The sequence below is a fragment of the Amblyomma americanum genome, chromosome 11 (genome assembly GCF_052857255.1).
Source record: "Amblyomma americanum isolate KBUSLIRL-KWMA chromosome 11, ASM5285725v1, whole genome shotgun sequence".
Taxonomy (NCBI): domain Eukaryota; kingdom Metazoa; phylum Arthropoda; class Arachnida; order Ixodida; family Ixodidae; genus Amblyomma; species Amblyomma americanum.
Window position 1 is genome coordinate 49,020,839 of NC_135507.1, and position 21,532 is coordinate 49,042,370.

Consider the following 21,532-nt stretch of genomic DNA (forward strand, 5'->3'; position numbering starts at 1 on the left):
GCAGGGGCAATTGTTCCGGCCTACTATAACTCTGATGTGCTGCTCGATCACTCTGGCAGTTCTTTAATCTTGTTAATACACTCCTAATCATAATCGGGGCTGTACCTGGTTTAAGTCGCGGGAGGCGCCAACTGTGAGCTCTGCTCTCAGCTATCTGTGACACCCCACAACCTTCCTTTTCATCACCGTATCCATATTTTGAGCTGGGCAGATCAGTTCACTTGAATGCCGAAAGGTGCCGCCACAGTGAGCTAATCGACCAATCACCATAATCGGGGCTTTACCTGGTTTAAGAAGATGGAGGCGCCACCTATTAGCTCTGCTCTCAGCTATCGGTGGCACCCCACAACCTTCTTTTTCATCACCGTATCCATATTTTGAGCTGCGCAGAATAGTTCGCCTGAATTCCGGAAGGTGGCGTGACAGTATTTCAATACATTGACCGTACGGATGGTTTCGCTCGTAAGTTTTGTCGTTTTCCGCAGTGCTTCGAAACCCTTTCAGCAAAAGATCTGTAAAAGTTTCAGCACCTCGTTACGGTATACCGCGACAGTCTACCCCTAACGCCAGCTGCCTACAGCGCATGCGCGATTGCCGGGAGCGGGAGTAGCCCCCAGGAGTCATGTGCACTCGCTTTCTTGGGGCTGGTGGATGCGGTAAAGGTGTGCTAAAATCCTTCATTCTTTGTTGAGTCCAAGAGCAACGTTCACACTTGGCGTGTGTGTTGTGCGCAGTTCGCTCTGTTCCGGGGCAAGGAGGTAGAAGCGGACGGGGAGGAGCGCAACTGTCGCGAGCGCAAGGCATCCACTGCGGTGCCAGCGGTCACCGGCACCATAAAGAACAAGTGGCTCAAGGCTTTCCGAAGCCTCAAGACAGGAAGCGGGGGGGCCTCGGACAAGTACGCCTTGTTCCACCCGTCCTTCTTAACATTCTTCCTTCCGTTTCTCCTTCCCTTTTTTTTCCTTTCGTCCTTCTTTCCCATGGCCAGCATTCTTGGACACAAATTTGCAATATCGAAATATTGTTTAGTACCGTTATGAAAATATTAAAGATAATGGTCCATTCTTCCGATGCGCATTAAAATCTTTCTTCTGAAGCTTTTCCATCGCCCGTTTCGAGCAGTTAATACTGCCATAGAAAACCAAAGGGCAAGGTATTCAACGACAGCAATAACGGTAGTAGCAAAAAAAGTGCAAGCCCGCCGACGGGAGATCTACGGATATATTTAATATTATAGTGAAATCTTACAATATATGAAAAAATAATTGCGTTCATACGCCCTTTCCAGTTGAAAAACTATTTTGTCCAGAATTGTTGGCTATTTTGCTACCTCTACTCTTCATTCCTTCCCGCCTTTATTCCTTAATTCCTTATTTACATCCTTTGCTTCTTTCTTCATTCTCTCCTTCCTTACCAGAAGCTTCTTTCCGTTCATGCTGTATTTCTTTCGCTTTCCCATTTTTATTTTCATTTGTCTTTTTGTCTATTCTCCCCTCTTTGCTCTCTTCATCGATGCTGTCGCTATATAAGGGCGTGTTTTGAACTAAGGCGTTAAATTTATGCTTCCTCAAAAAGGCTCCTGCTTGTAAAGGCACAGTAGGAGACAAAGCCGCCAGTCATAGAGATTCTCAATATTGCCTTAAGAGAAGGGTCGCGCCACCGTCCACGCGAGTTTCTGAAAGAGCACTTCACCCACCGCGGGAATGCCGGGAAGACGAGGTTGCGTATTTGTCTTGGCTAGTTTGGGGCCGAAAACATGAATACAAGCTTCGATTCGGTAGCTGCGCTGTGATGATCTCCTCTGTGCGGATTTTTCATTTCTTCAATAAGTTTAACACAAGTGAAAGCTCGGACGAAGTTAAGTCTGGTATGGAAACTTTCAGAGCATTTCTTTGATAATCACCACAAGAAAAGTCGTACTGTTAAGGCTAAATCCACATTTCACGCCCAGCAATAGCGAAGTCAAATACGAAACTTCATCTTCCCGGCATTCCTACGCCTTTCCACGGTGTATGAAGTGGAGCGCCACCTCTAGGTAGCCTTGAGAAACTCTTTGGCCACAGATGTTTCGCAAATTTTCTTTCTTACGTATGGTAGGCAAAATATAAGCTCGCCACGGCAGCATACATATCCAGCACGCACCTAGAGCGGTTGCCCCAAAGTCATAATGAAATTAACGTAAAGTCATTAAAAAGTTGTGTAAAGCTGTGCTTCGCACTGCAGTCCGTCTCGATTTTAAACTTTACATAAAGAATTAAACAGCTCAAGGTATAGCTTAGAGGAACCTCGGCTGGAATCACTAACTTATTTGTCCAACTGTTGCCGATATTAGTTCACCCGATCGCTTCTTTGGCTCTAGTGTAACAACTTCAGGCAATCGAGTTTTCAGTATTTCTTCCCTTTTGTTCTACTTATGTCGAGCAGTAAGCCTATAACATCTGCTATGTCGTCGTTAAAAGAGTACAGACAAATTTGAAGGTCGAGCTTTCTTTTCGTGATAATGTGCAGCATCTTAGTAAGCATAAATTGCCATGTGTAACTCCACATACTGGATAAAAAAACTATTGAATTTCTTCTCCCATGCTTTTTGGTGGCTATGGCGAGGAAGTTTAGGGAAGGTCACACGAGGTATATAAATCATCGATATTGTCTGTTTGTTCATTCATTGTTATTCCGGCTTTTTGGGCAGTCTAACGTAAGATTTTTAGTGAATTAAAGCAATAGCAGTGATTAATCGCACTTTTTTTGCCTCATGGGGCCTCACCTGAACTTTGGCGTCTTAGTTACCGTTCGGTTGCTTAAGTTCAAACAGTCTATATTAGAGAGAAGAGCTTCAATTTTGCGCAGTTTAATGGGCATATATGCAAATTCAACGCAGTTATTCATGTATACCAATGCCTTATGCAACATTCTAAACAAAGAAGTTATCTGTACTCCTTTAATGCAAACGTGGTTATCTCAATGTTTCCATGACACTGGTCTCGGGCCTTGAAATAGCCAACATGTCTGACTCAAAACCTGCAGCTTAAATTCACTTCAGCCTGAGCATAAAATTCGTTCCTGGGCTCAAGCAAGACCTACTGAAGTACAGACCTGCACAGGTGGCACTGCTGTAGCATACACGTCCTAGTTCATGACTTTTGTCGCTAGCATAGAAACACTATTGGCGGTGCGGCGCTAATATATACCTATTTGGAAAATGGCCTCCTCCATCATTTTCTTTCACATAAGACATTTTTATCGTTTGTTCATGGGATTATCAACATCAATTTATCTATGCTAGGTGCGATGGTGCGGACAAAATGAAAGAGTGCACAACGCTCCGGACACGCTTTTTTTTGCTGTGTGAGAGCGGAAACAATTGTCATTACGGCTTTTTTCATTGCTGGTATTGAGAGAGCAGAGAAACACAACGTAAATGTGCTCAAATAGCACGTATGAAATTGCAGACGCTCGTGATTATCATAGCAGACGAACATGCCAACCGAGGCCAAAAAGCTAATGAAAATTGACGCACGCTGCTCCATAGAACCCCTGCCCTATGTGCAGGTCTGCAGTTCAGGAGGTCTTGGGCTCAATAAGTTCTTGCCTTGCAGACAGCCTTCAGTAAGACACATGCGCTAACACTTTATATTCCCAACGTTAGTTCACCGTTGGTGTAGTGAAGTGCGTAATAACTGATGCGAGCCCCGTGTTTTCTTCAAACACTTTAATGGTCGAAAGTCGTTACAAGTTATTTTGAGTCAAAAGAAAAAAAATCCTGCAGGTCTGGTACCCGAACTAATCCGACCTCGATTTCTCTTCTCTACGCAGGCCAGATGGGTCGGACCGAAAGGGAAGCCACGCCGCTGGCGGCGCTGGCGGCGCAGGTAAGAATAACCACGGGGTCGATTGTCGGAGTCGGTTGCTAACTGAGTGCCTTACTCCATGTTCTTTCTTTTTTGTTGTTGTTGGTAACAATAGTCCCAACAACAGAGCGTGCTCTGTAAGCCAGACCTCACGGAGTGGACAGCTGCTGCTGAGAATGGCCGCGTTAAAACGAGAACTATCGACCGAAAAGCACCGTACGAAGTTTCAGATAGTAAGATATGTTACAGCGAGGTTAAGCACCAGCAGAAGCTTCCGGACGCACTTAGCGTTGTAGGCCAGCACATTCGCGGCGTCTTCGGCTCCCCCCCCCCCCCCCCCCCCCTTTGTGGGCTCTAACGAATCATCTGTTCGATGTACAGTCTTGCTCAACAGTCTTAAGTCCAAAGGCTTATCGATTCAGCCGCATAACAAAGCCATTACGGCAATATTAAAGACCGAATGACCCTGAAGTGCTAGCAGAAGGTTTCCTCTTGCTGTTGAGAAGCTTCCTGCTTGACTAGTGCTTTGAATGATCCGTTACACGGAGCATTCTATAGGAACATTTATTTCGCTGCACCTGAACGCTGCGGCCTTAAGACTTTTGGCCAAGACTGTGCATCTGGCTTCTTGTTGGCACTAGACATTCACAACTGTCCGCATCGCCGGCCGGGGCTAAACGGAACTTTGAGCCGTAGATCTTTTTGCCGACTACATTTACCAAAACAGGTTTTTTTCTTTCACGGAATTCATCCGTAAATATATGCCCGAGTCAAGTTTGCCGACTTCAAGACCCCAAGAGCACGGATTCTATGCAAATCTACCCTGGAATCATATGTTCTTCACTTTGAAGAATTACGTATACGTTGAAGAATTACGTTGAAATACGTTGAAGAATTACGTAATTCTTCACGTTGAAGAATTACGAGTTTCGTGTAGAGTGAGTGCGTGTGCTGCGTGCAAACGGAGGGTTTTCTGCACAGAACTTGAGCAGCGCACTCCTACCAGATGAGTGCAAGGTGATGTAATAATTAACTCTCATCTTGTTAAACACGGTTTTGAGGTGCACGCGCTTTACGTACACGGGCGCACAAATGTGCACGGTGCACGCTATTGCCCCCCAACATTTGTCGCGCGTTGTAAAACCGGCACTGCCAGCTTTGTTGCGCGCACACTGGTAGGGGATGCAGGTGCCCTTTTTATGGAAAATCAATGTTTCTTCATTTCGCTTAGGGATGGCGTGACTGCACTTAGAACGGAATAGCGTGCTTCGTGTACTTACATCCACGCCTGTACGCTCCTTCTACACGTGTCTGCATGCAACAACACGAACACCGGACTGAAGTTCTCCTTTTTGTTGAACGCTTGCAGGCTGTTGTAGCTGGTGCTATAAAGGTGATGGGTGTGCTGTGTATTTCATACCGCTTCCCCTCACCCCCCCCCCCCCCTTCATTCCGCCGATAATGGCTGCTGACTCAACTCTAAATGAAGATTTGTATGGAAGCATTGAGGTTTCTTCCTTTTCCCAATGAGGTGAAGATGTGAGGTAGTTTATAGATACTTCCGTGATTCGGTGCGCACTGCGGTAGTTAGAAGCTCAGCAACAAAGTTTGCAACAGCTGGCAAAGAAGGGGGGGGGGGGGGGCAATGCTACACTAAAAATTGAAGTTTTATTCGAAAGTCGAGCGCTTCTGTGCTGCAAAGAAAAAAAAGATAATATGCAGCCTCTTTTAACTGCCGAAATCAACACTCCAATGATGCCACCTCCTCATTCGATAGCGGATCTAAAGCCGTGTTGACACCGCTCACTGGATTCACGGGTGGCCCGAGCTTTCAAGCCTCCCTAGTCAAACTGTCGCTGTACCTTGGCAATGCACAACGTCGTGAAAGTAATTAGTTTCACTACACTTAATAGTGACTGAGGAATCTCAGAATAAAAGCACTTTGTATGACACAAAATGGCACTTGCGCGGAATTTGGCCATTTTCTTGAGGTACTCAGCCAACCGCCACCCCAGCGATATAAATCTTAGAGAACCTCAGGTGGTCGAAATTAACCCAGAGTCCTATACTGCGGCATCTCTCATAACCTTTGAGCTGTTTCAGAACGTTAAACCTATGGAAAAAAAAGGAGGCGTGTAAAGTTAAGAGACCGGAAGCGCGCAGAGTGGGTGAGGGAACAAACGCGAGTTAATGACATCCTAGTCGAAATCAAGAGGAAGAAGTGGGCTTGGGCAGGGCATGTGATGCGAAGGCAAGACAACCGCCGGTGCTTAAGAGTAACGGAGTGGATTCCAAGAGAAGGCAAGCGTAGCAGGGGGCGGCAGAAAGTTAGGTGGGCGGATGAGATTCAGAAGTTTGCGGGCATACGGTGGGCGCCGCTGGCAAAGGACAGGGTTAACTGGAGAGACATGTGAAAGGCCTTTGCCCTGCAGTGGGCGTAGTAAGGCTGATGATTGTGATGATGATGATGATGATGATGATGATGATGATGATGATGATGATGATGATGATGATGAAACTCGCACATCGTACGATACAGTGGTTGCGTAGCCAGTAACCGCTGTCTCGTGTGTGGCGTGCAGGAGTGTCCTGGGACACGGGCCAGCATGTGTTCCAGGAGTACACCTACAAGAAGGTGGCCGCGTGCGACGTGTGCCGCGAGATCCTGCGCGGCCACGTTCGCCAGGGACTCAAGTGCAAGCTCTGCAAGTACAACGTGCACGCCGAGTGTCAGGAGAAAGCCGGCCGGTGCCAGGTGCGAACTAACTCCTGTCTCGCCCCTTTCCCTTCTTCGCTTGCCTTCACTTCGTCATAACACCCTGTATATCTGGGACCTCTTCCATCGACTCCACTCGAAGCTCCGTGAAGTTTAGCCGCACATACTTTTACTACTACATCTCTCGTTTCCACTCCACAATACTCGGATGGGTCTCTCTTAGACTTCTTTCCTTGAATCCACTCCATAGATTTCAGACGGGCTGCAGATGAGCTGCAGGAAAGAGACGCCACCCGAATCCTTGCCACCTTCAGCTGGGTCATACTTCTCTTAAAGGGCCACTGCATCACCTTTTGAGAATTTCGAAATATTCAAGGATTCAAATCTATACAGGCTGTAGGTGAAGCATGCCAAGTATTTTTGCGCTAGCATTTAAAATAGTGACGTAACAAAGGATTGACTTTTAGGCTTCTTCTCAAAGCAACAAAGGAGTGCGGGGAAGTTTAGTGTATCGTCATGGAAGGTATGATTTTAAAGTAGCACTGCCGTCAGCCACACCTTGCCGTGAATCGTTGGATGCTGCCAAACAACGCTCGGCGGGCTTTGGCTTCTGTGGCATTGGTTTTTTTTTCTTGAGAGCAGGCGTTTATGAGCTGGAAATGTATTGATAACCTCGGTGACGTTATCAGGCGCCCCGCACTTAGTGTTGTGTGCTGCGGAGAAGCTTGAAGGCCGTCGTGATTTTAATCGGCGATTACGTCACCATTTCAAATGCTAGCCCAAAAGGATTTCGCATGCTTTACCTGCAAGTTTCACACATTGCACCGCTTTAAGCTAGTCGATTTCTAAAACCTATGCAGTTGCCCTTTAATATGCAGTCAGTCGCGTGATTTCCAGTTCTGTGTTTCGCATGTCCTGCCCACATCCACTTCCAACTCCTAAATTTTGGCTAGGCCTTCATCAACTCACTTTTTATTTGTGCTATATTCTGCTTTCATTTTCATTGCACATATCATTCCCTTTTTCATTGCTCCTTGCGTGATACTTTGTCTCCGCTTGAGCTTTTTCGATAGCTCGCGTCTGTAGGTGAATACCGGAATGGTAAACATCGATAATGAATTTTCTTTTTGCGGTTACCAACAAATTGTTGTGGATACCGTAGGAGCGGCTGCCAAACGCAGACCAACCCATGCTTATTAACGCAGCAATTTCTTTTACGTACTAATTATAATGTGCCGTGACAACTTGACCTATAGATTAGTATACTTTTTTGCTTCTAGTACACGAGGATGGCATCCTAAACTCTTGCACCTTTGTCAAAATGTTTATAATTACTTCTGTTTTTCTCATGTCAACAATGAGGCCTACACTTGTACTTTGTTTATGTCCTCGGTTATTTCTTGTCGTTCATCCGGTGCGTACATAACAGGATGGTGTCAACAGCAAATCGAAGGCTGCTCATATACTCGTTTTTGATCTACCCTTCTTTGAATCCAGCGCATTTACTATTCCTTGTTGACAGGAACAGAGTTGGTCTTCTCCACATGGCTGCTTTTGTGTTTAGTGTTTTTTCACTCCCCCTTTGAAAAACCCTGGTTCGTTATTGTAAACAATTTATAGCATATTTAAGCGCAGTTTCTTGACTAATTGGTTATGAATTGCATGTATTATTGGTGAAGTTTCAACGGACCTTAGTGCTGTTCACAGCTTACAAAGACCACATCCATAGATTCGTTATAGTGTAAGTTTCACCAGTTGGCCACGTTAAATTTCACTGAAAGGTCTACTATGCTCTTGACATTTCAGTGCGAGCAATACCGACTAAGAACCACAAATTTCTCTTCGATTACCTTTATCGCTGCAGCCCAAGCCCAGGCTGCTTCGAAGGCAGCGGTCAGCGTCAGAAATTGAGACCAAGATCATCCCAGCCGAACCTGAGGAAGAAAGTGAGTGGCATCTTCCACGCATTTATTTTATGTTTTAATTACCCTTTTCTCTCCCTCTCGTTATCGTTCCCATCAAGTAGCTAATCTTCGAAACTCAGTGTCTATCAAACAGCCACCAACAACAGGTACAAATAGGAACCGTCATCTCGTTCATTTGGACATTTGGGTTGAAGTGTTGGCATCCTATTCCTTCACAGGCTGCTTCTTTTGTGAAATAAGATAGTTTCATAAAATGAAAACAAACAAATTGAAGCGTATCATCTGTTTCTGGACATAATCTGCAAGAGCAACATTCTTGGTCAAAAATCTACAGCCCACGGTTTTTTTACCCGTGGACTGAGGTTTTCTGAAATTAGTGCAATTTCTTAAATCCAAAGGCGTGATGAGCATCGCAGGCAGTGTCCAGTAGCAAACCTCGTGGCCTGTGTACTTTTGACAACTAGTGTACGTCTTCAGGGGCGTAATATACGTGACTGCTTCGGCGTACATGGCATCCCAATTGCAACTTTCAGTGCACACGGCGCAGACCATGCCCGACAATTCTGGACAAAAATATTTTTGCTCGGGAAACCTTTTTGCGAACGCAGATTTTTTCATACAAGATTCCACTATAACAATCAATATATCCGCAGATAATCCATCGGCAGTCTTGAATTTTTTTTCTATTAAAGTTTTTGCTATCGTCAAATGCATTCCCCATTGGTTTTCTATGGTAGTCTGAACTGTTCGATGCGATCGATGGAAACACTTTCACAGAAAGACGTTGCTACCGATTAGAAGAATAGACCATTGCCTTCAATGATTCTATAAAATTATCTTACAGTTTACCGATTCTCAAAATTTTTGTCCGAACTTGTTGGAGATGAAGAAGCTGCAGACGCGTTAACGTAATGTGACACGATTTTCTGCATCAGCTGTGACAAGAAATTGTGTTCGGAGGTTAACATATTGGTCATCCACATGTCACACATTATTGTCAGCCATGGGCTATGTGACCCATGCTTCACATTAATAGGTCAGGCCATCAACTGAGATCATTAAGTGTCATGTGGCCTTAATTTTCATGGGTTACGTCACTGATTACATTAGGTCGTGGGACCTTGGTATGTGATGACGTCATTTCATGCGGCTTGATGATCATGAAACATGGGGCAGACAGGAGTGGTCTGGTAGTGAAAGCAGACACTGAAGAATCAGTGCTGGCAACTTTTCGGAAAACCATTCTGGTGGCGCTTAAGTCTGCTTACGTGGAGGAAAGCGAAGCATGTGTTTTGAGGAGAGGAAATGTTTTTGACGAAAGAAAAAGCCGCACAAGCTCTCAGATCTCGACATCTCGGTGGACACCTAAACTCGGCGAAAGCATGTGCTTTGAGGAAAGGAAATGTTTTCGACGAAAGGAAAGGCCGCAGTAGCTCTCAGATCTCGACATCTCGGTGGACGCATCAACCCCGTGAAAGCATGTGTTTTGAGGAAAGCAAACGTTTTAAAGCGAAAGCTTTACTGGCCGCGAACTTGCGATTTCGAGTTGGCGGTGCTCCTAGGAGGCACATGACGTCACAACGCGCGCCTCGCCGCGGATATTTCTCTCTCTCTCGCTCCCTAGTCACTACTGCGCATGCGTCACTAGTAGCACCGAGCCACAGGAGTTCCGCCGCTGCGCAGCGCTTCGCCTTTTCCTCAACATCCAACTTCCCATTTTCTCTTTCTTCTTTCCCTTTCTCCTTTATCCCTTCCTTTACGGCGCGGTTCGGGTGTCCACCAAAATATGTGAGACGGTTACTGTGCCATTTCCGTTCCTCAAAACCCAAACAAAACAAGTGAGCTGACGGCGTTCATAGAGTTGATTGGCGTTGACAACTTTGCAAAGGCCGTTCATTTTCACGAAAGGAAAGGCGCACAACCGGCTCCGTGGGTCAGTGGAAATAATAATAATTAATAATTGGTTCTTGGGGAAAGGAAATGGCGCAGTATCTGTCTCATATTTCGTTGGACACCTGAACAGCGCCGTAAGGGAAGGGATAAGGGAGGGAGTGAAAGAAGAAAGGAAGAATGCGGTGCCGTAGTGGAGGGCTCCGGAATAATTTCGACCACCTGGGGATCTTTAACGTGCACTGACATCGCACAGCACACGGGCGCCTTAGCGTTTTTCCTCCATAAAAACGCAGCCGCCGCGGTCGGGTTCGAGCCCGGGAACTCCGGATCAGTAGTCGAGCGCCCTAACCACTGAGCCACCGCGGCGGGGGACAGTGGAAACCTCAATCTCGCTTTCATGTACGTGGCGTTGGTGTCCAACTGCAAAAGCCTGCCCTTGATAGGCAGCCCGACTTCCCTGCCACCCTGGGAGGCGGCATGCAGTTATTGGTTAATAATAATAATTCAATTTGGGGGAAAGGAAATGGCGCAGTATCTGTCTCATATATCGTTAGACACCTGAACCGCGCCGTAAGGGAAAGGATAAAGGAGGGAGTGAAAGAAGAAAGAAAGAGAGAGGTGCCGTAGTGGAGGGCTCCGGAATAATTTCGACCACCTGGGGATATTTAACGTGTACTGACATCGCGCAGCACACGGGTGCCTTAGCATTTTTCCTCCATAAAAACGCAGCCGCCGTGGTCGGGTTCGAACCCTGGAACTCCGGATCAGTAGCCGAGCGCCCTAACCACTGAGCCACACCGCGGTGGGTTAATGGTTGATCGCAAGAGATTGATCACCAAATGAACGCTGCGGCCTAGCTATTGCTGCAGTGTCGCATGTCAGCCACAACGCTGTCAGCGCTAATGCATTCAGGCCACATCTCTCTCTCTCACCATCGCCACATGTATCAAAGCACGAATGAGGCGTCCGCATATCCAGGGAGCCAGTTATGCGCCCTTCCTTTCCTCAAAGCCATTGCCGTTTAGAACATTGTCAACGCCAACGCCAATGAACACAGTGAACGCCGACATCTTTCGCTTTGTATATCCTGGATTAGCTGAGCTAATCCACATTAATTTTTTGATGAAAGGAAAGGGTACAGTAGCCCTTAGATCTCGAGCTCTCAGATCTCGACATCTTTTACATTTTTCTTCCACATTTGCGGACACCTTTCACCGATATAGACTAGTAATGCTTTCGCATTAAAAAATCATCCGCACAATTTGGTGAACAAAGTTGTGTTGATTGACATATTTCTCCAGCGAAAACATACGTCAATGCAGTCGTTAAATGTGTAGTTGACTCTGAGTGCTAGGCGTTGGCTTCAGGCGAGCTTTACCTAGCTTATAAGGAAGGGCGTACGTTACTGGCCTCGATCTCTTGGCGGTGATCATGCACCTTATCTGTCTTCTCCCTGTGTGCAACAGAGACGCCGAGTGCCACGCCTGATGCGGTGGACCCCATCTACCAGCTGCTGAAACAGGCCGGCGACCTCGGCGGCAGCTCCCGCAGGGGAGGAGGAGGGGGCGAGGGGGCCCTCTCCCGTCTGGCGGCGGACAGGGTCGGTGACGGGGGCGGGGGAAGCAGTAGCGTCTCGTCGAGCGTGGCGTCACTGCAGCAACGACGGCCCCGCTCCAACGCCTCCTCGTCAGCCTCCTCCTCTTCCTCGCACATGCTCACCGTCTCCTCACACCAGCACCATCCGTCGTCCTCTGGTGAGCGGAACAAGCGCCACCTTGCGTGGCACGCCGGACAGTGCGCTCTCCCTCTCCAAGAAATTGGAAATGGGCATAACGAATTCGGAGTAGAGCAGTTATAAGTTGCACTTACCACCTAAATCTTTACTGTCCCCGCCTCGGTGTGCAGCTTTAGCTACTTTGTTTTCCTACATCTAATCTCTGTGTCATATATCTAGTCTATGTTTTCCCACACCGAATCTATTTTATCCCATCTATCTGTGTATACATTGGGATACCCTATAGCCTGCTTCAAAATTCAAAATTGTAAGTTACAGCTCCTCTCATCTTGACAGTTCAGGGGCCTAACTAGCATCTTCCATGCCAGCTTACGCATCTGTGCCTGTCATTTATGATGATCATCATACCCCACCATAAGAAAGCACCAAAGCTAGAGGGCGCCTGCGAATTGTGCTGCGTCCTAATGCGCGAATGGCTCTGAGAATTCACTCTCGGTTGGCAGTATCCAGCTGTATAGCTTCCACATCAGTGCCAACAATGTGTGCAACAAAGTATACAGGCCGAAGCTACGGCACATTAATCGCCAAGATTCGAAAATCCTGGCGGATATTCAAGTTTGAAAATCCGGCAGACTGATGGTTCCAAGAACATGAAGGCCTGGAAATTGTCGCGCCACTTGTGGTGGTCAAATGAGCTGTTTAATGCAGCTCAACAATTGCACGGCATTACTGACAATCCAGAGCATCCGCTCGATAACTGCTAGACAGGAGGTCGCTTCGTTAAGGAGCAAAGGATGCTGGGATTTCTTGTATCTAAGAGACGCATAACAAATTCACTCTCAGCATACGCGTGAGTTTAGATTTATGACAGATTAACGGTGCTGATGTTCCCCTACACAGTCCCTCTAAATAAGTAAGTAACCTGTAAATACGATATATCTATGTTGTTCATGCTTTAAATGAAAACTCTGCTACCCTCTTTTGAGAAGTGACGGAACTTATACATGTTCTCCTAGCAATCATGGTGCAGCACAGTCGGTATCCTGAACATGTATTCAAGATAAACAAAGTGACGCGAACTTAGGCTTTTTGTATAACTTTAGCTCATGATCAGCTAATAACTCTCCTGGTGGCAGCATTGTTATCTTAGCTTTCAGCACCATTTTCGAGACTGTTGATCATATCGTCTGGCCAAAGATATTAGTTGCCCTGTTGATGTGCCAGCAAGAACTGTCACAGATTTCCGCCTGGTGGGTACTCGCAGAGAAAAAATAATTAAAAGTGTACTAGATCGGGATAACCTTTGGCACCGGAATTACTGAAAAGTGATCTAACATCAATTTTTCTATGAGGGTCCGTTGGAGTTTTCAAGACTCTTAGAGCATCTGCCATATCGTTGAGCATCTTTTAACTCCATCGGTCCGTTGCTCAGTTGTTGCACAGTCATCCAAGTACTGCAACTAAGAGGATGACGAACCATCGCCTCAACTTAAGATGACAACATGAACTTTATGACACATTGAGCACCAAACGTGCGATTTTATAAATGCTTGCAAACGAAGTCAGCATTCCCATTGATTCAGTGCTGTGTCAAGCCGTTAGTATAAGAAAGCCAAGCAATTACTAAGTTCAGTTAATAAATAATCACAGTCTTAATATGTAAAGGCATCTTCTACTCACTTCCATTTTTCAGTCCAGAGAGCAGCTCCTTTAGGAACATTTCTTTAGACGGGGAGCGACAGATTCAGGAATTTTCGCATGCCTTCTTTAACATTTTTTTCTGCAGTCATTAACTATTTTTGTTTTCTGCTGCATGCAAGCTTACAGACCGACTGCGTATACAACAGCTGCTAAATGTGTTTGCTTCTTGCAGGTTTTCGTGAAATATGGCGGTTAAAAAAGCTTTACGAGCGAATCCGCCAGTATAGCACCTCACTCGAAACGAAAGCCGTAAATCCTGCCTCTGGCAGTGACGGTTCCTGCCTTTTCCTTTATTTGTTTTACTGAGATACTGCGCAAACTTTTCGTCGTTCTTGTATGCTTTTCTTTTTTTTCTTGTCACACGTGTCCCTTGTGCTGTGTTCTTGCACCTTAGCATCTTAATGTGCACATTTTACTTGGAGCCACTGAACTTGTAAATCAAAACAACGCCAAACCTGTGCTCTTTGGCACCACGCCCAGCTTTGCAGGAGTTATCAGAGGCCTCAGCATTTCTCTATATCTTTTTTTTTCCTAAAGGAGTGAGATCAAACAGATTTTGCTTTAATAGGCAAGGAGCATGGAACTGATGTATAAATCCTTTCAATTAGCCCTTACCACCAGTAGGGAAGGTAAAAAGTGAGCTCTGCATTAACAACAGCAGCTGTGAAATTGCTGTGTGTAGAGTTATACACGCGCAGAAGCTCATTGGCATGTTATAACAACTTTAGAAGTCGTTGCCTTAATTCCATGACCATAGTTATCAAGCAGTCAGGTATGCCCAGTGTTCCTTAGCATATTCTCCCACGAAGTGGGAAAATTTCTGCACAGGACAAAAATAATCTCTTTTTCCTGAGCTTTTCTTTTGCAGAGCAATGGAATTTTTATTTCTAGCGCCATGGTCTCTTCTGGTGCACTTACGTAATTTCGTTCCAAGCCCCTGAGTACCTCACCTGTTTCGCATGTTCATTCTGAAACGATGGGTGCTCAGGCGGCAATTTATCCTTTCTTCACCAATAAGCACATGCTTTTGGCCTTCTTTCATCAAGGTCGTGAGTTTCAGTGGCTCCAGCAATGCTTTTCGCGTCTATTCCCAGCAATTTGTGATGTGGTTGTCTTTTGTCCCTGTTCGCTGGCCCTTTTACTTAAGCTGATCTGTGCTGCACCAAGGTGCACAATATGCCCGCTTTACAGGCCCACTGATTTCCTGCATGTGCCTGACAATGTGCTTGGCAGTGAACCAGCCGCCCTGTATCACTTCTTTTGCTACATAAACTGTTGCTTTGTTATAAGGCTATGAATAGCACAATTTGTAAATGCCTTTTTCCCCTCTGTCAGTGCAAAAATGGGACAAGGGTAGTTGTAATTCAACCAAGCACACCTCAATCACATGGTCTGAGTTCATTTCATTGTTATCACTGTCATGTTATGCGTCATGGCATGTGGTCAAAGGGATGCTTCTGGTCATGTCATGTGATCCAGGTTCACACGATCTCTATCGCGTCTCAGATCGTGCGTTTCAAATATGTGTTGAAGCACGTCATCTGATTCGCGGTCACGTGAGATGACCCGATACATGGCCTGCATTACATAAGATGACCATGCATGACCACATGACATGTGTACAGACATGTGTTTGAGGTTTGCAACATAGAGATGTGGGCCCTATTATGTAACGACATGGTCATGCCATGCATCGAGTTAACTCGTGATCCTCAACAGTATCATGCTACGTGATTGAGGTCATGTGCCGAGTAAGATATGGGTTGAAAGCTCATATACATGAAACACATGCCCTGGACCACATGACATGACATGGAAGTATTGATGCAACCCCTCATCAAACGACATGACTCGATACATGGCATGAATGACATGTCATGGTTACATGAGATGACACGTTACTGGATCACGACAAAATATTGCAGTGCCCATATCCCAACCCACATATCCTTCATAGCCCAAGCCCAAGTGGTGGGCAGCAGTACCTTTGGGCACCTGTTCAAGACTGAGCTTTCAGTTAAACCTCTCATTGTAAAGGAGAAAGTCCTTCATGCTGCTATCATTGTAAGTGTAGCAGGTGAAAGCGGCTGCATGGTTACACCACGAAGGTTGGTGTGGCTTGCAAACTATTTCGTTCTGGCCAAGAGTAAATTCTTCCTATTACTAAAGAGCATGTAAATCCACAGCGGATAAACACTATTTATTCGTCTATGCAAAGGATGAACAAAGCTGCGCTAAGCTAACTCGTTATGAGCATGCGGATGATCTAAATCCCACGAGTAAAATTTTTACACGCCAAGCACAGAACACGTGGACAAGTTTGGACCGAACATGATGCTTGCTGCTGCATTCTATTACCCGATCTGTGCATTACAACATCTTTGCGCAAGTATTTTGCTACCGTTGAACTTACTTGATAAACCAGTGTAAACACGAGCTGGGCGTGAAGTTGAAGTAGTAGTTCCATTAAGCTTTCCCTGTGGACCAGTTCAGTGCACGCATTCACTTCTAAGATTTGAAATTTCTTAAACAAAAAGATGGCTGAATTACTCCCTGCTAAACACTTGTGACAGCAGGGCACTTCTGGACATTCAGAACATCGCTGCCCCGACGCTATGTGGTGCTGCTGGAAGTTAGGAATGTTTCTGCACTCTGCTGCTTTTGCTTTGATCTCAGCACCATGTTTGTTTCATATATTGGCAAAAACTACCCAAGCCTCCCTTTCACAAGCCCGTCCCAATGGGCAGCTTTACTTTGTTTCCTTTTTTTGTCCGAATAGAGACATGCCACGTGGTCCAGAGTCACACGACCATGTAGCCTGCCTAAAACGCATATCTGCCTCACAGGGACATATGATCCCGATCATTTGTCGAGAAACCTCCTCTGACCTTGTATCATACCACATGACTGTTACTCACCCCCAACGATATCAGCGTGCGAAAGGTTCCACACGCTAACTTGAATCTATTAGGGTTGGAAAGTACGAAAGTAACTCCACGCCCTGCTCGTTGTGGAAAACATTGGAATCTGAGTCTTTCGGCACGTGTTCCTGGCAACCGCGAGCTGAAGCACAAAGGAAATGCTTGAGCGATGTACAGCACACATAGCACAAGCTTACAAAAGTGAAGAGCAACATGCAGAATGCCGTTTGAGGGCTTCAAAGTATGGTGCATGCGTGGCAGTCGTGACCTTAGTTACATGTTACTCACGAGGCAGTATGAAAAAAAAACGGCCTGCAGATATGCAAGCATGTTAAATCAGCGAAGCATAACACAGGAAATATCACTGTGAAAACAGCGATGCGTGACATGTGCAACGGTGTAGTGAGAGCCGGGTGTAGGGAAAACAAACAGCACTATAGATGGAACATTGTGATTCTCACAAGACATGTTGGTACAACAGCATGTAAAGAAACACCGCGACACTGAAAAAAGAATTAGTGTCGTAAAAGTAGCAACGAAAAGTGAACAGAGCTCAGTCATAACAAATCATACACAGTTTAACAGAAAGTCGAACTGTCTCAAAAGAATCCGACGAAACACAAGCAACGCAGCCTGACGTGCTGGGTGTAGTAATACGCGTTTGCCTTCGTTCCTTTGTGCTTCACACTACAGTTGTCAAAAACACTCCCCTCTCACTCCGCACCAGATGTCACGTGGCAACACATGCGCCATGCCTGTGCATCTTGTCTCCCGCTCGTGTCCTTACCCTGGTCTCTTGTCTCGTGTCTTGTCTCTGTCCTTTCTCTCTCTCTTTCTCTCTCTCTCTTTCTTCCCACCCTTTTTCACGTCATCATCTACCGATCGGTGAGGCCGCCGCGCCCCACGACGCAAGAAGGTATCTAAGCCTAAAAAGTCCGGCGGCCTCAGCAAGGCCTCCTCGAGCGCGGAAGGCGTAGGTTAATCTGGGCCAGCCTACTCCGTGAAAACAGCGTCCGCCCTCCTCGTTCCCTCCTTTGCAGTAAGAACGAGAAAGCAACCACATCGCTGTCGTAGTGCCCGTAGCGAGCAGAAAGTAGCCTGGCGCTTCAGCCCTCAGTGGCCGCCACCCTTGTACCCTTTTCTCTCCCTCTCTCTTTGGCGTACGCTTCTGCTTCCTGGTGTGCCCGAAGAGCGACTTGTTGTCACGTCCACACGTTTCTAGTAAGCGAAATCGGTGAGCTGAGACATAAATAGATTCTTGACATCTGCAGTCTTTGTCTAAATTACAGAGTTAAAAGCAGCCTCGTAGCCACAGCTTTCCCCTGAGCATGGTAGTTTAACCGCCGGAGCACCTCTGGTACACTGTAAACACTAATTATCCTGTATAGGATTAGAAAGTGAGTAATCTGTCCTCTAGCCCACTCCCTTCTAGGGACAGGGTATACTGTTTATGTCCTGGTATACATTTTCATCACTAAAGATACGAAACGCTTACGGTTTGCAAGGCAGACAAATTCCTTTTTCGAAACATGCGAAGTTCAAGCAGTTCCGAAGATTTTTACCGAGGTTTCAACCTTCCCTATTCGCTAACCTCAAGACCTCCTGTGTCACATTTAAAAGCTTCCTCCTATCGCTAACTGCATCAAGTAACTATGCTTTGCAGTGAGAATATGCTTCTAATGCAAATAGTAAGCACACTTTATATTAAGTGATAGAAATCTACTCCGGGACTTGGGCAGCCTACCCTGAGTTAAAAAGTGGAAGGAATTTCGCTAGAGGACAATTTAATTATTCCTTTTTGACTGCCATGTGGGCTTAATCAGGTTTACAGTGTAGTTTAAAAATACTTCTTGCGACTGAGGATATTGTTTTGTTTCGTGGCTTTTAAGACCCCAAGGAGCATCCCTCAGTGGCACCACGCTATGCGCATTTATTATCGTGCAAGCACAAACTCATTTCGAGCTCACAACTGTCATGCTCTCTGGTCTCAACAGGATAACCATGGGGGCTAGTTGGTGCGTATCAGAAATAATGAAATCGGCAACAAAAATGGGAACATAGGAAGCGGAGGTACACAGGACAGCGCTGTCCTGTTTACTTCCTCTTACTGTATTACCATTTTTGTCGATGGATTCATTTAGTTTGATATCAAGTCACACATCTGCAGTTGCAAACTTCAGAGTGTCCTCTCCACGAAGGAAATAAATCCGTCGTTGCACCGGAACTAAAATAGAAAAGCTTCTTTGCAAATCGGCAGTACAGAATTATGCAACCAAAGCACCAGCACTGAAATAAAATGTAACCAGATTTTGTGAGAAACGTGATTACCTGTCACTCTTCCGGCACCTTCCTTCATAACTGTTTTTCTGTTTGTATTAGCGTGCTTGCCTAGTGTGGCTAGAATAAAGTGCTGCTTATAGAGGCAACTGCATAGTGTCCATGACTATACCGCGCTTCTGCAAGGATAAGCAGCCTTATGTTCTTCTTCGTATTTTTTTTTGTTTATGTCCTGCCAGCATTGCTCAGAAGGCACGTCTATAGTGCAAGCAGACGGGAGTGTGGTCGACAGCATAATGACCCAACCCATGTCCAGCGACATACAAGCAAACAACAAAACTGTCTTTAGCACCAACTCTGCTTGTTTCCTTTCTTTTTGCATCCTTCATCTTGTTTTTATGTGTAACCCTTTCCCAAGCCTCCTTTTCACCAGCACGTGTTGTGGTAGTTGCACAAGCGATGATTGTGTGCATGCTTGGGTTTGTTTTTTTTGTTCCACAAATGACTAATTGAATTGTTGATGATGTTTGTGAGCATGAAGTGTGTTTCAGTGACTGCAAAAGTGAAAGTATGAAATTATGCCAGTTGACGAGCACAATTTCATTTTTTTTGTGGCGCTCAGATGTTACACACTTTTTTTAGATATTAAATTGGACGACACATTAAGGTTACATTGCGGTTTCTTCATTATGAGTAGCGGTCACGTATATACGCCTAAATTGCTAGCCCTCCGTTACAAAAAGTGACAATGCAGTTGGCATCCTCGCATCAGGATTATAGCAGTTTCTAAGAATTGTCAGTATAAACAAGCGAGCGTTACGACTTTCAACAAGTGGTTTTGCAAGCATTTAACTTGACCTAGTTTCCTGAGTACATTATTTCCTCAACTCTGCATTTAAGTGGTGTGAATTTATGTAACGATGTTTATTCGAGTTCATGTATGCGCATAACTTCGCAAGGATATCTTTTTCTCGAAATTGTTTCGTTTCAGTGCGAGAACATCGTTTTGCGAGCAGGTGAATTTCAGTTAGTTAAATTGCTGCAAACAATGCTGTTTTGCCTCGCAAACATTTCAACATTGAAAGATTATTCATAAAGACACTGCCTACGTGCTTTATCCAATTATATTTTACAAATGTGAGGAAAAAAAGAGGAATTGTGCCGTTCATCATATGACTTTATGTTCGAGAAAAGGTTTAGGTTTATTTTCTGTCGATGTTTACACAGAACAAGGCACTTCAAAAAGTACTTTAGTACTGCCTTTTTTTTTTGTCTTTCAAATGCACCACGTTTCAAACGTTCCTGGGTTAGGTATCCTCTCAACATTAGCGCAAGCTAAACGCCAACACCTCGGTACACAGCGCGTTACCAACAAGTATTAATACTTTTCTGAGTACTGAATTCATCACAATTTCTATCTAGCATTCAGTTTGTGCAGTACATATATCCTTACTTTCCTAATGTTGGCATACTCACAGTAATTTGCTGCTTCCTTACTTTTCGCCAACAACAAAGGCATATTTTCATGCAGCGTTTCCCAGGCCACCTTTCTTTTTCTTTCTTTGCTTTCTGCTCTCTTTCAGCCCTGACCCCGCTCGGAATTTTAACTTAACTCTTGTCTTTTCTTTTCACGCCCGCTCTTTGCAAAAGCCCGTTGGAGACAGATAGTATCAGGTAGTGTGCGTCGCTCGTGTCGTCTGTATTGTCGTTGTGTCTGTCGCTTTGTCCTGTCCTTGTGCTTGTGAGCTCACCCCATTGAGAAGTAATTAGCTGCGAAACTAGCTTTATCAGTGTTTGAGTTGTGGTGACAAATTTTATCTGTCGTTTCGTACTACCAATAGAGTGAAAGTGAAGATGCATGCACAGTCTTTCAGCGGGTCTTACGGTGTGTTAGTTAATGAGCGACGAAAGTTTTTTTTTTTATAAAGCCAACACAATAATTAAAATGACTGCCTTGTGCGTACGCCTCAACTTGAACCAAAGCGGATATTAGCGTTATTGAGACATGCTGGTCAAATGTTTAGGGGAATCCTCCAGAGTGGAGTAAATTTGTAATAAGGGAGTAATTACTCATTGGCATCCACCCGAACGCAGCCATACGGCTACAAAGGAAAGCTTGAGACATATTGTCTGATAGATTTTTTTCTCAGCGCGTAAAAATTAAGCAGCCATTTTTTGTTTTCTTCAGTTTTTTTTCACCAGAGTAAAGACAGAAGCGCCGTTCTTAATTTGAGTTCAATTCTTTGTCGGTGAATTTCTTTGCGACTCATTACATGACAACCTCCGCTAAAAAAAAATAAACCTCATTGCAGTACGTGTTAGCATTTTAGTGGTTTCAGTGGAAAGTATCCTCGTTCGAAATATTACCATAAATCAGAACCATGACATTAAATTCATGAGATAAATCATTAAAATTGTTTTTCTTTGCCATCATATTTCTGCTCACTAACTTGGAATGTAATAATATCTATCTTTAAGATTCTTCTAACTATGGAGCAGTACGATTGTTTTCTGTC

General features: G+C 45.1%; 1 protein-coding gene across 6 annotated transcripts in view; it reads left to right on the top strand.

Moving 5' to 3' along the window:
* Stacl (SH3 and cysteine-rich domain-containing protein) overlaps positions 1-21,532 on the top strand; it is a 348,123-nt gene that overhangs the window by 304,022 nt on the left and 22,569 nt on the right. For 3 of the 6 annotated variants that reach the window (XM_077644121.1, XM_077644119.1, XM_077644120.1), the window contains 6 exons: positions 735-898; positions 3,814-3,869; positions 6,431-6,603; positions 8,429-8,510; positions 11,849-12,136; positions 20,667-20,690. In XM_077644121.1, coding sequence (XP_077500247.1) covers positions 735-898; positions 3,814-3,869; positions 6,431-6,603; positions 8,429-8,510; positions 11,849-12,136; positions 20,667-20,690 — 787 coding nt within the window. The remainder of the gene's footprint in view (positions 1-734; positions 899-3,813; positions 3,870-6,430; positions 6,604-8,428; positions 8,511-11,848; positions 12,137-20,666; positions 20,691-21,532) is intronic. The other 3 variants (XM_077644122.1, XM_077644124.1, XM_077644125.1) reach the window with 1 other exon arrangement.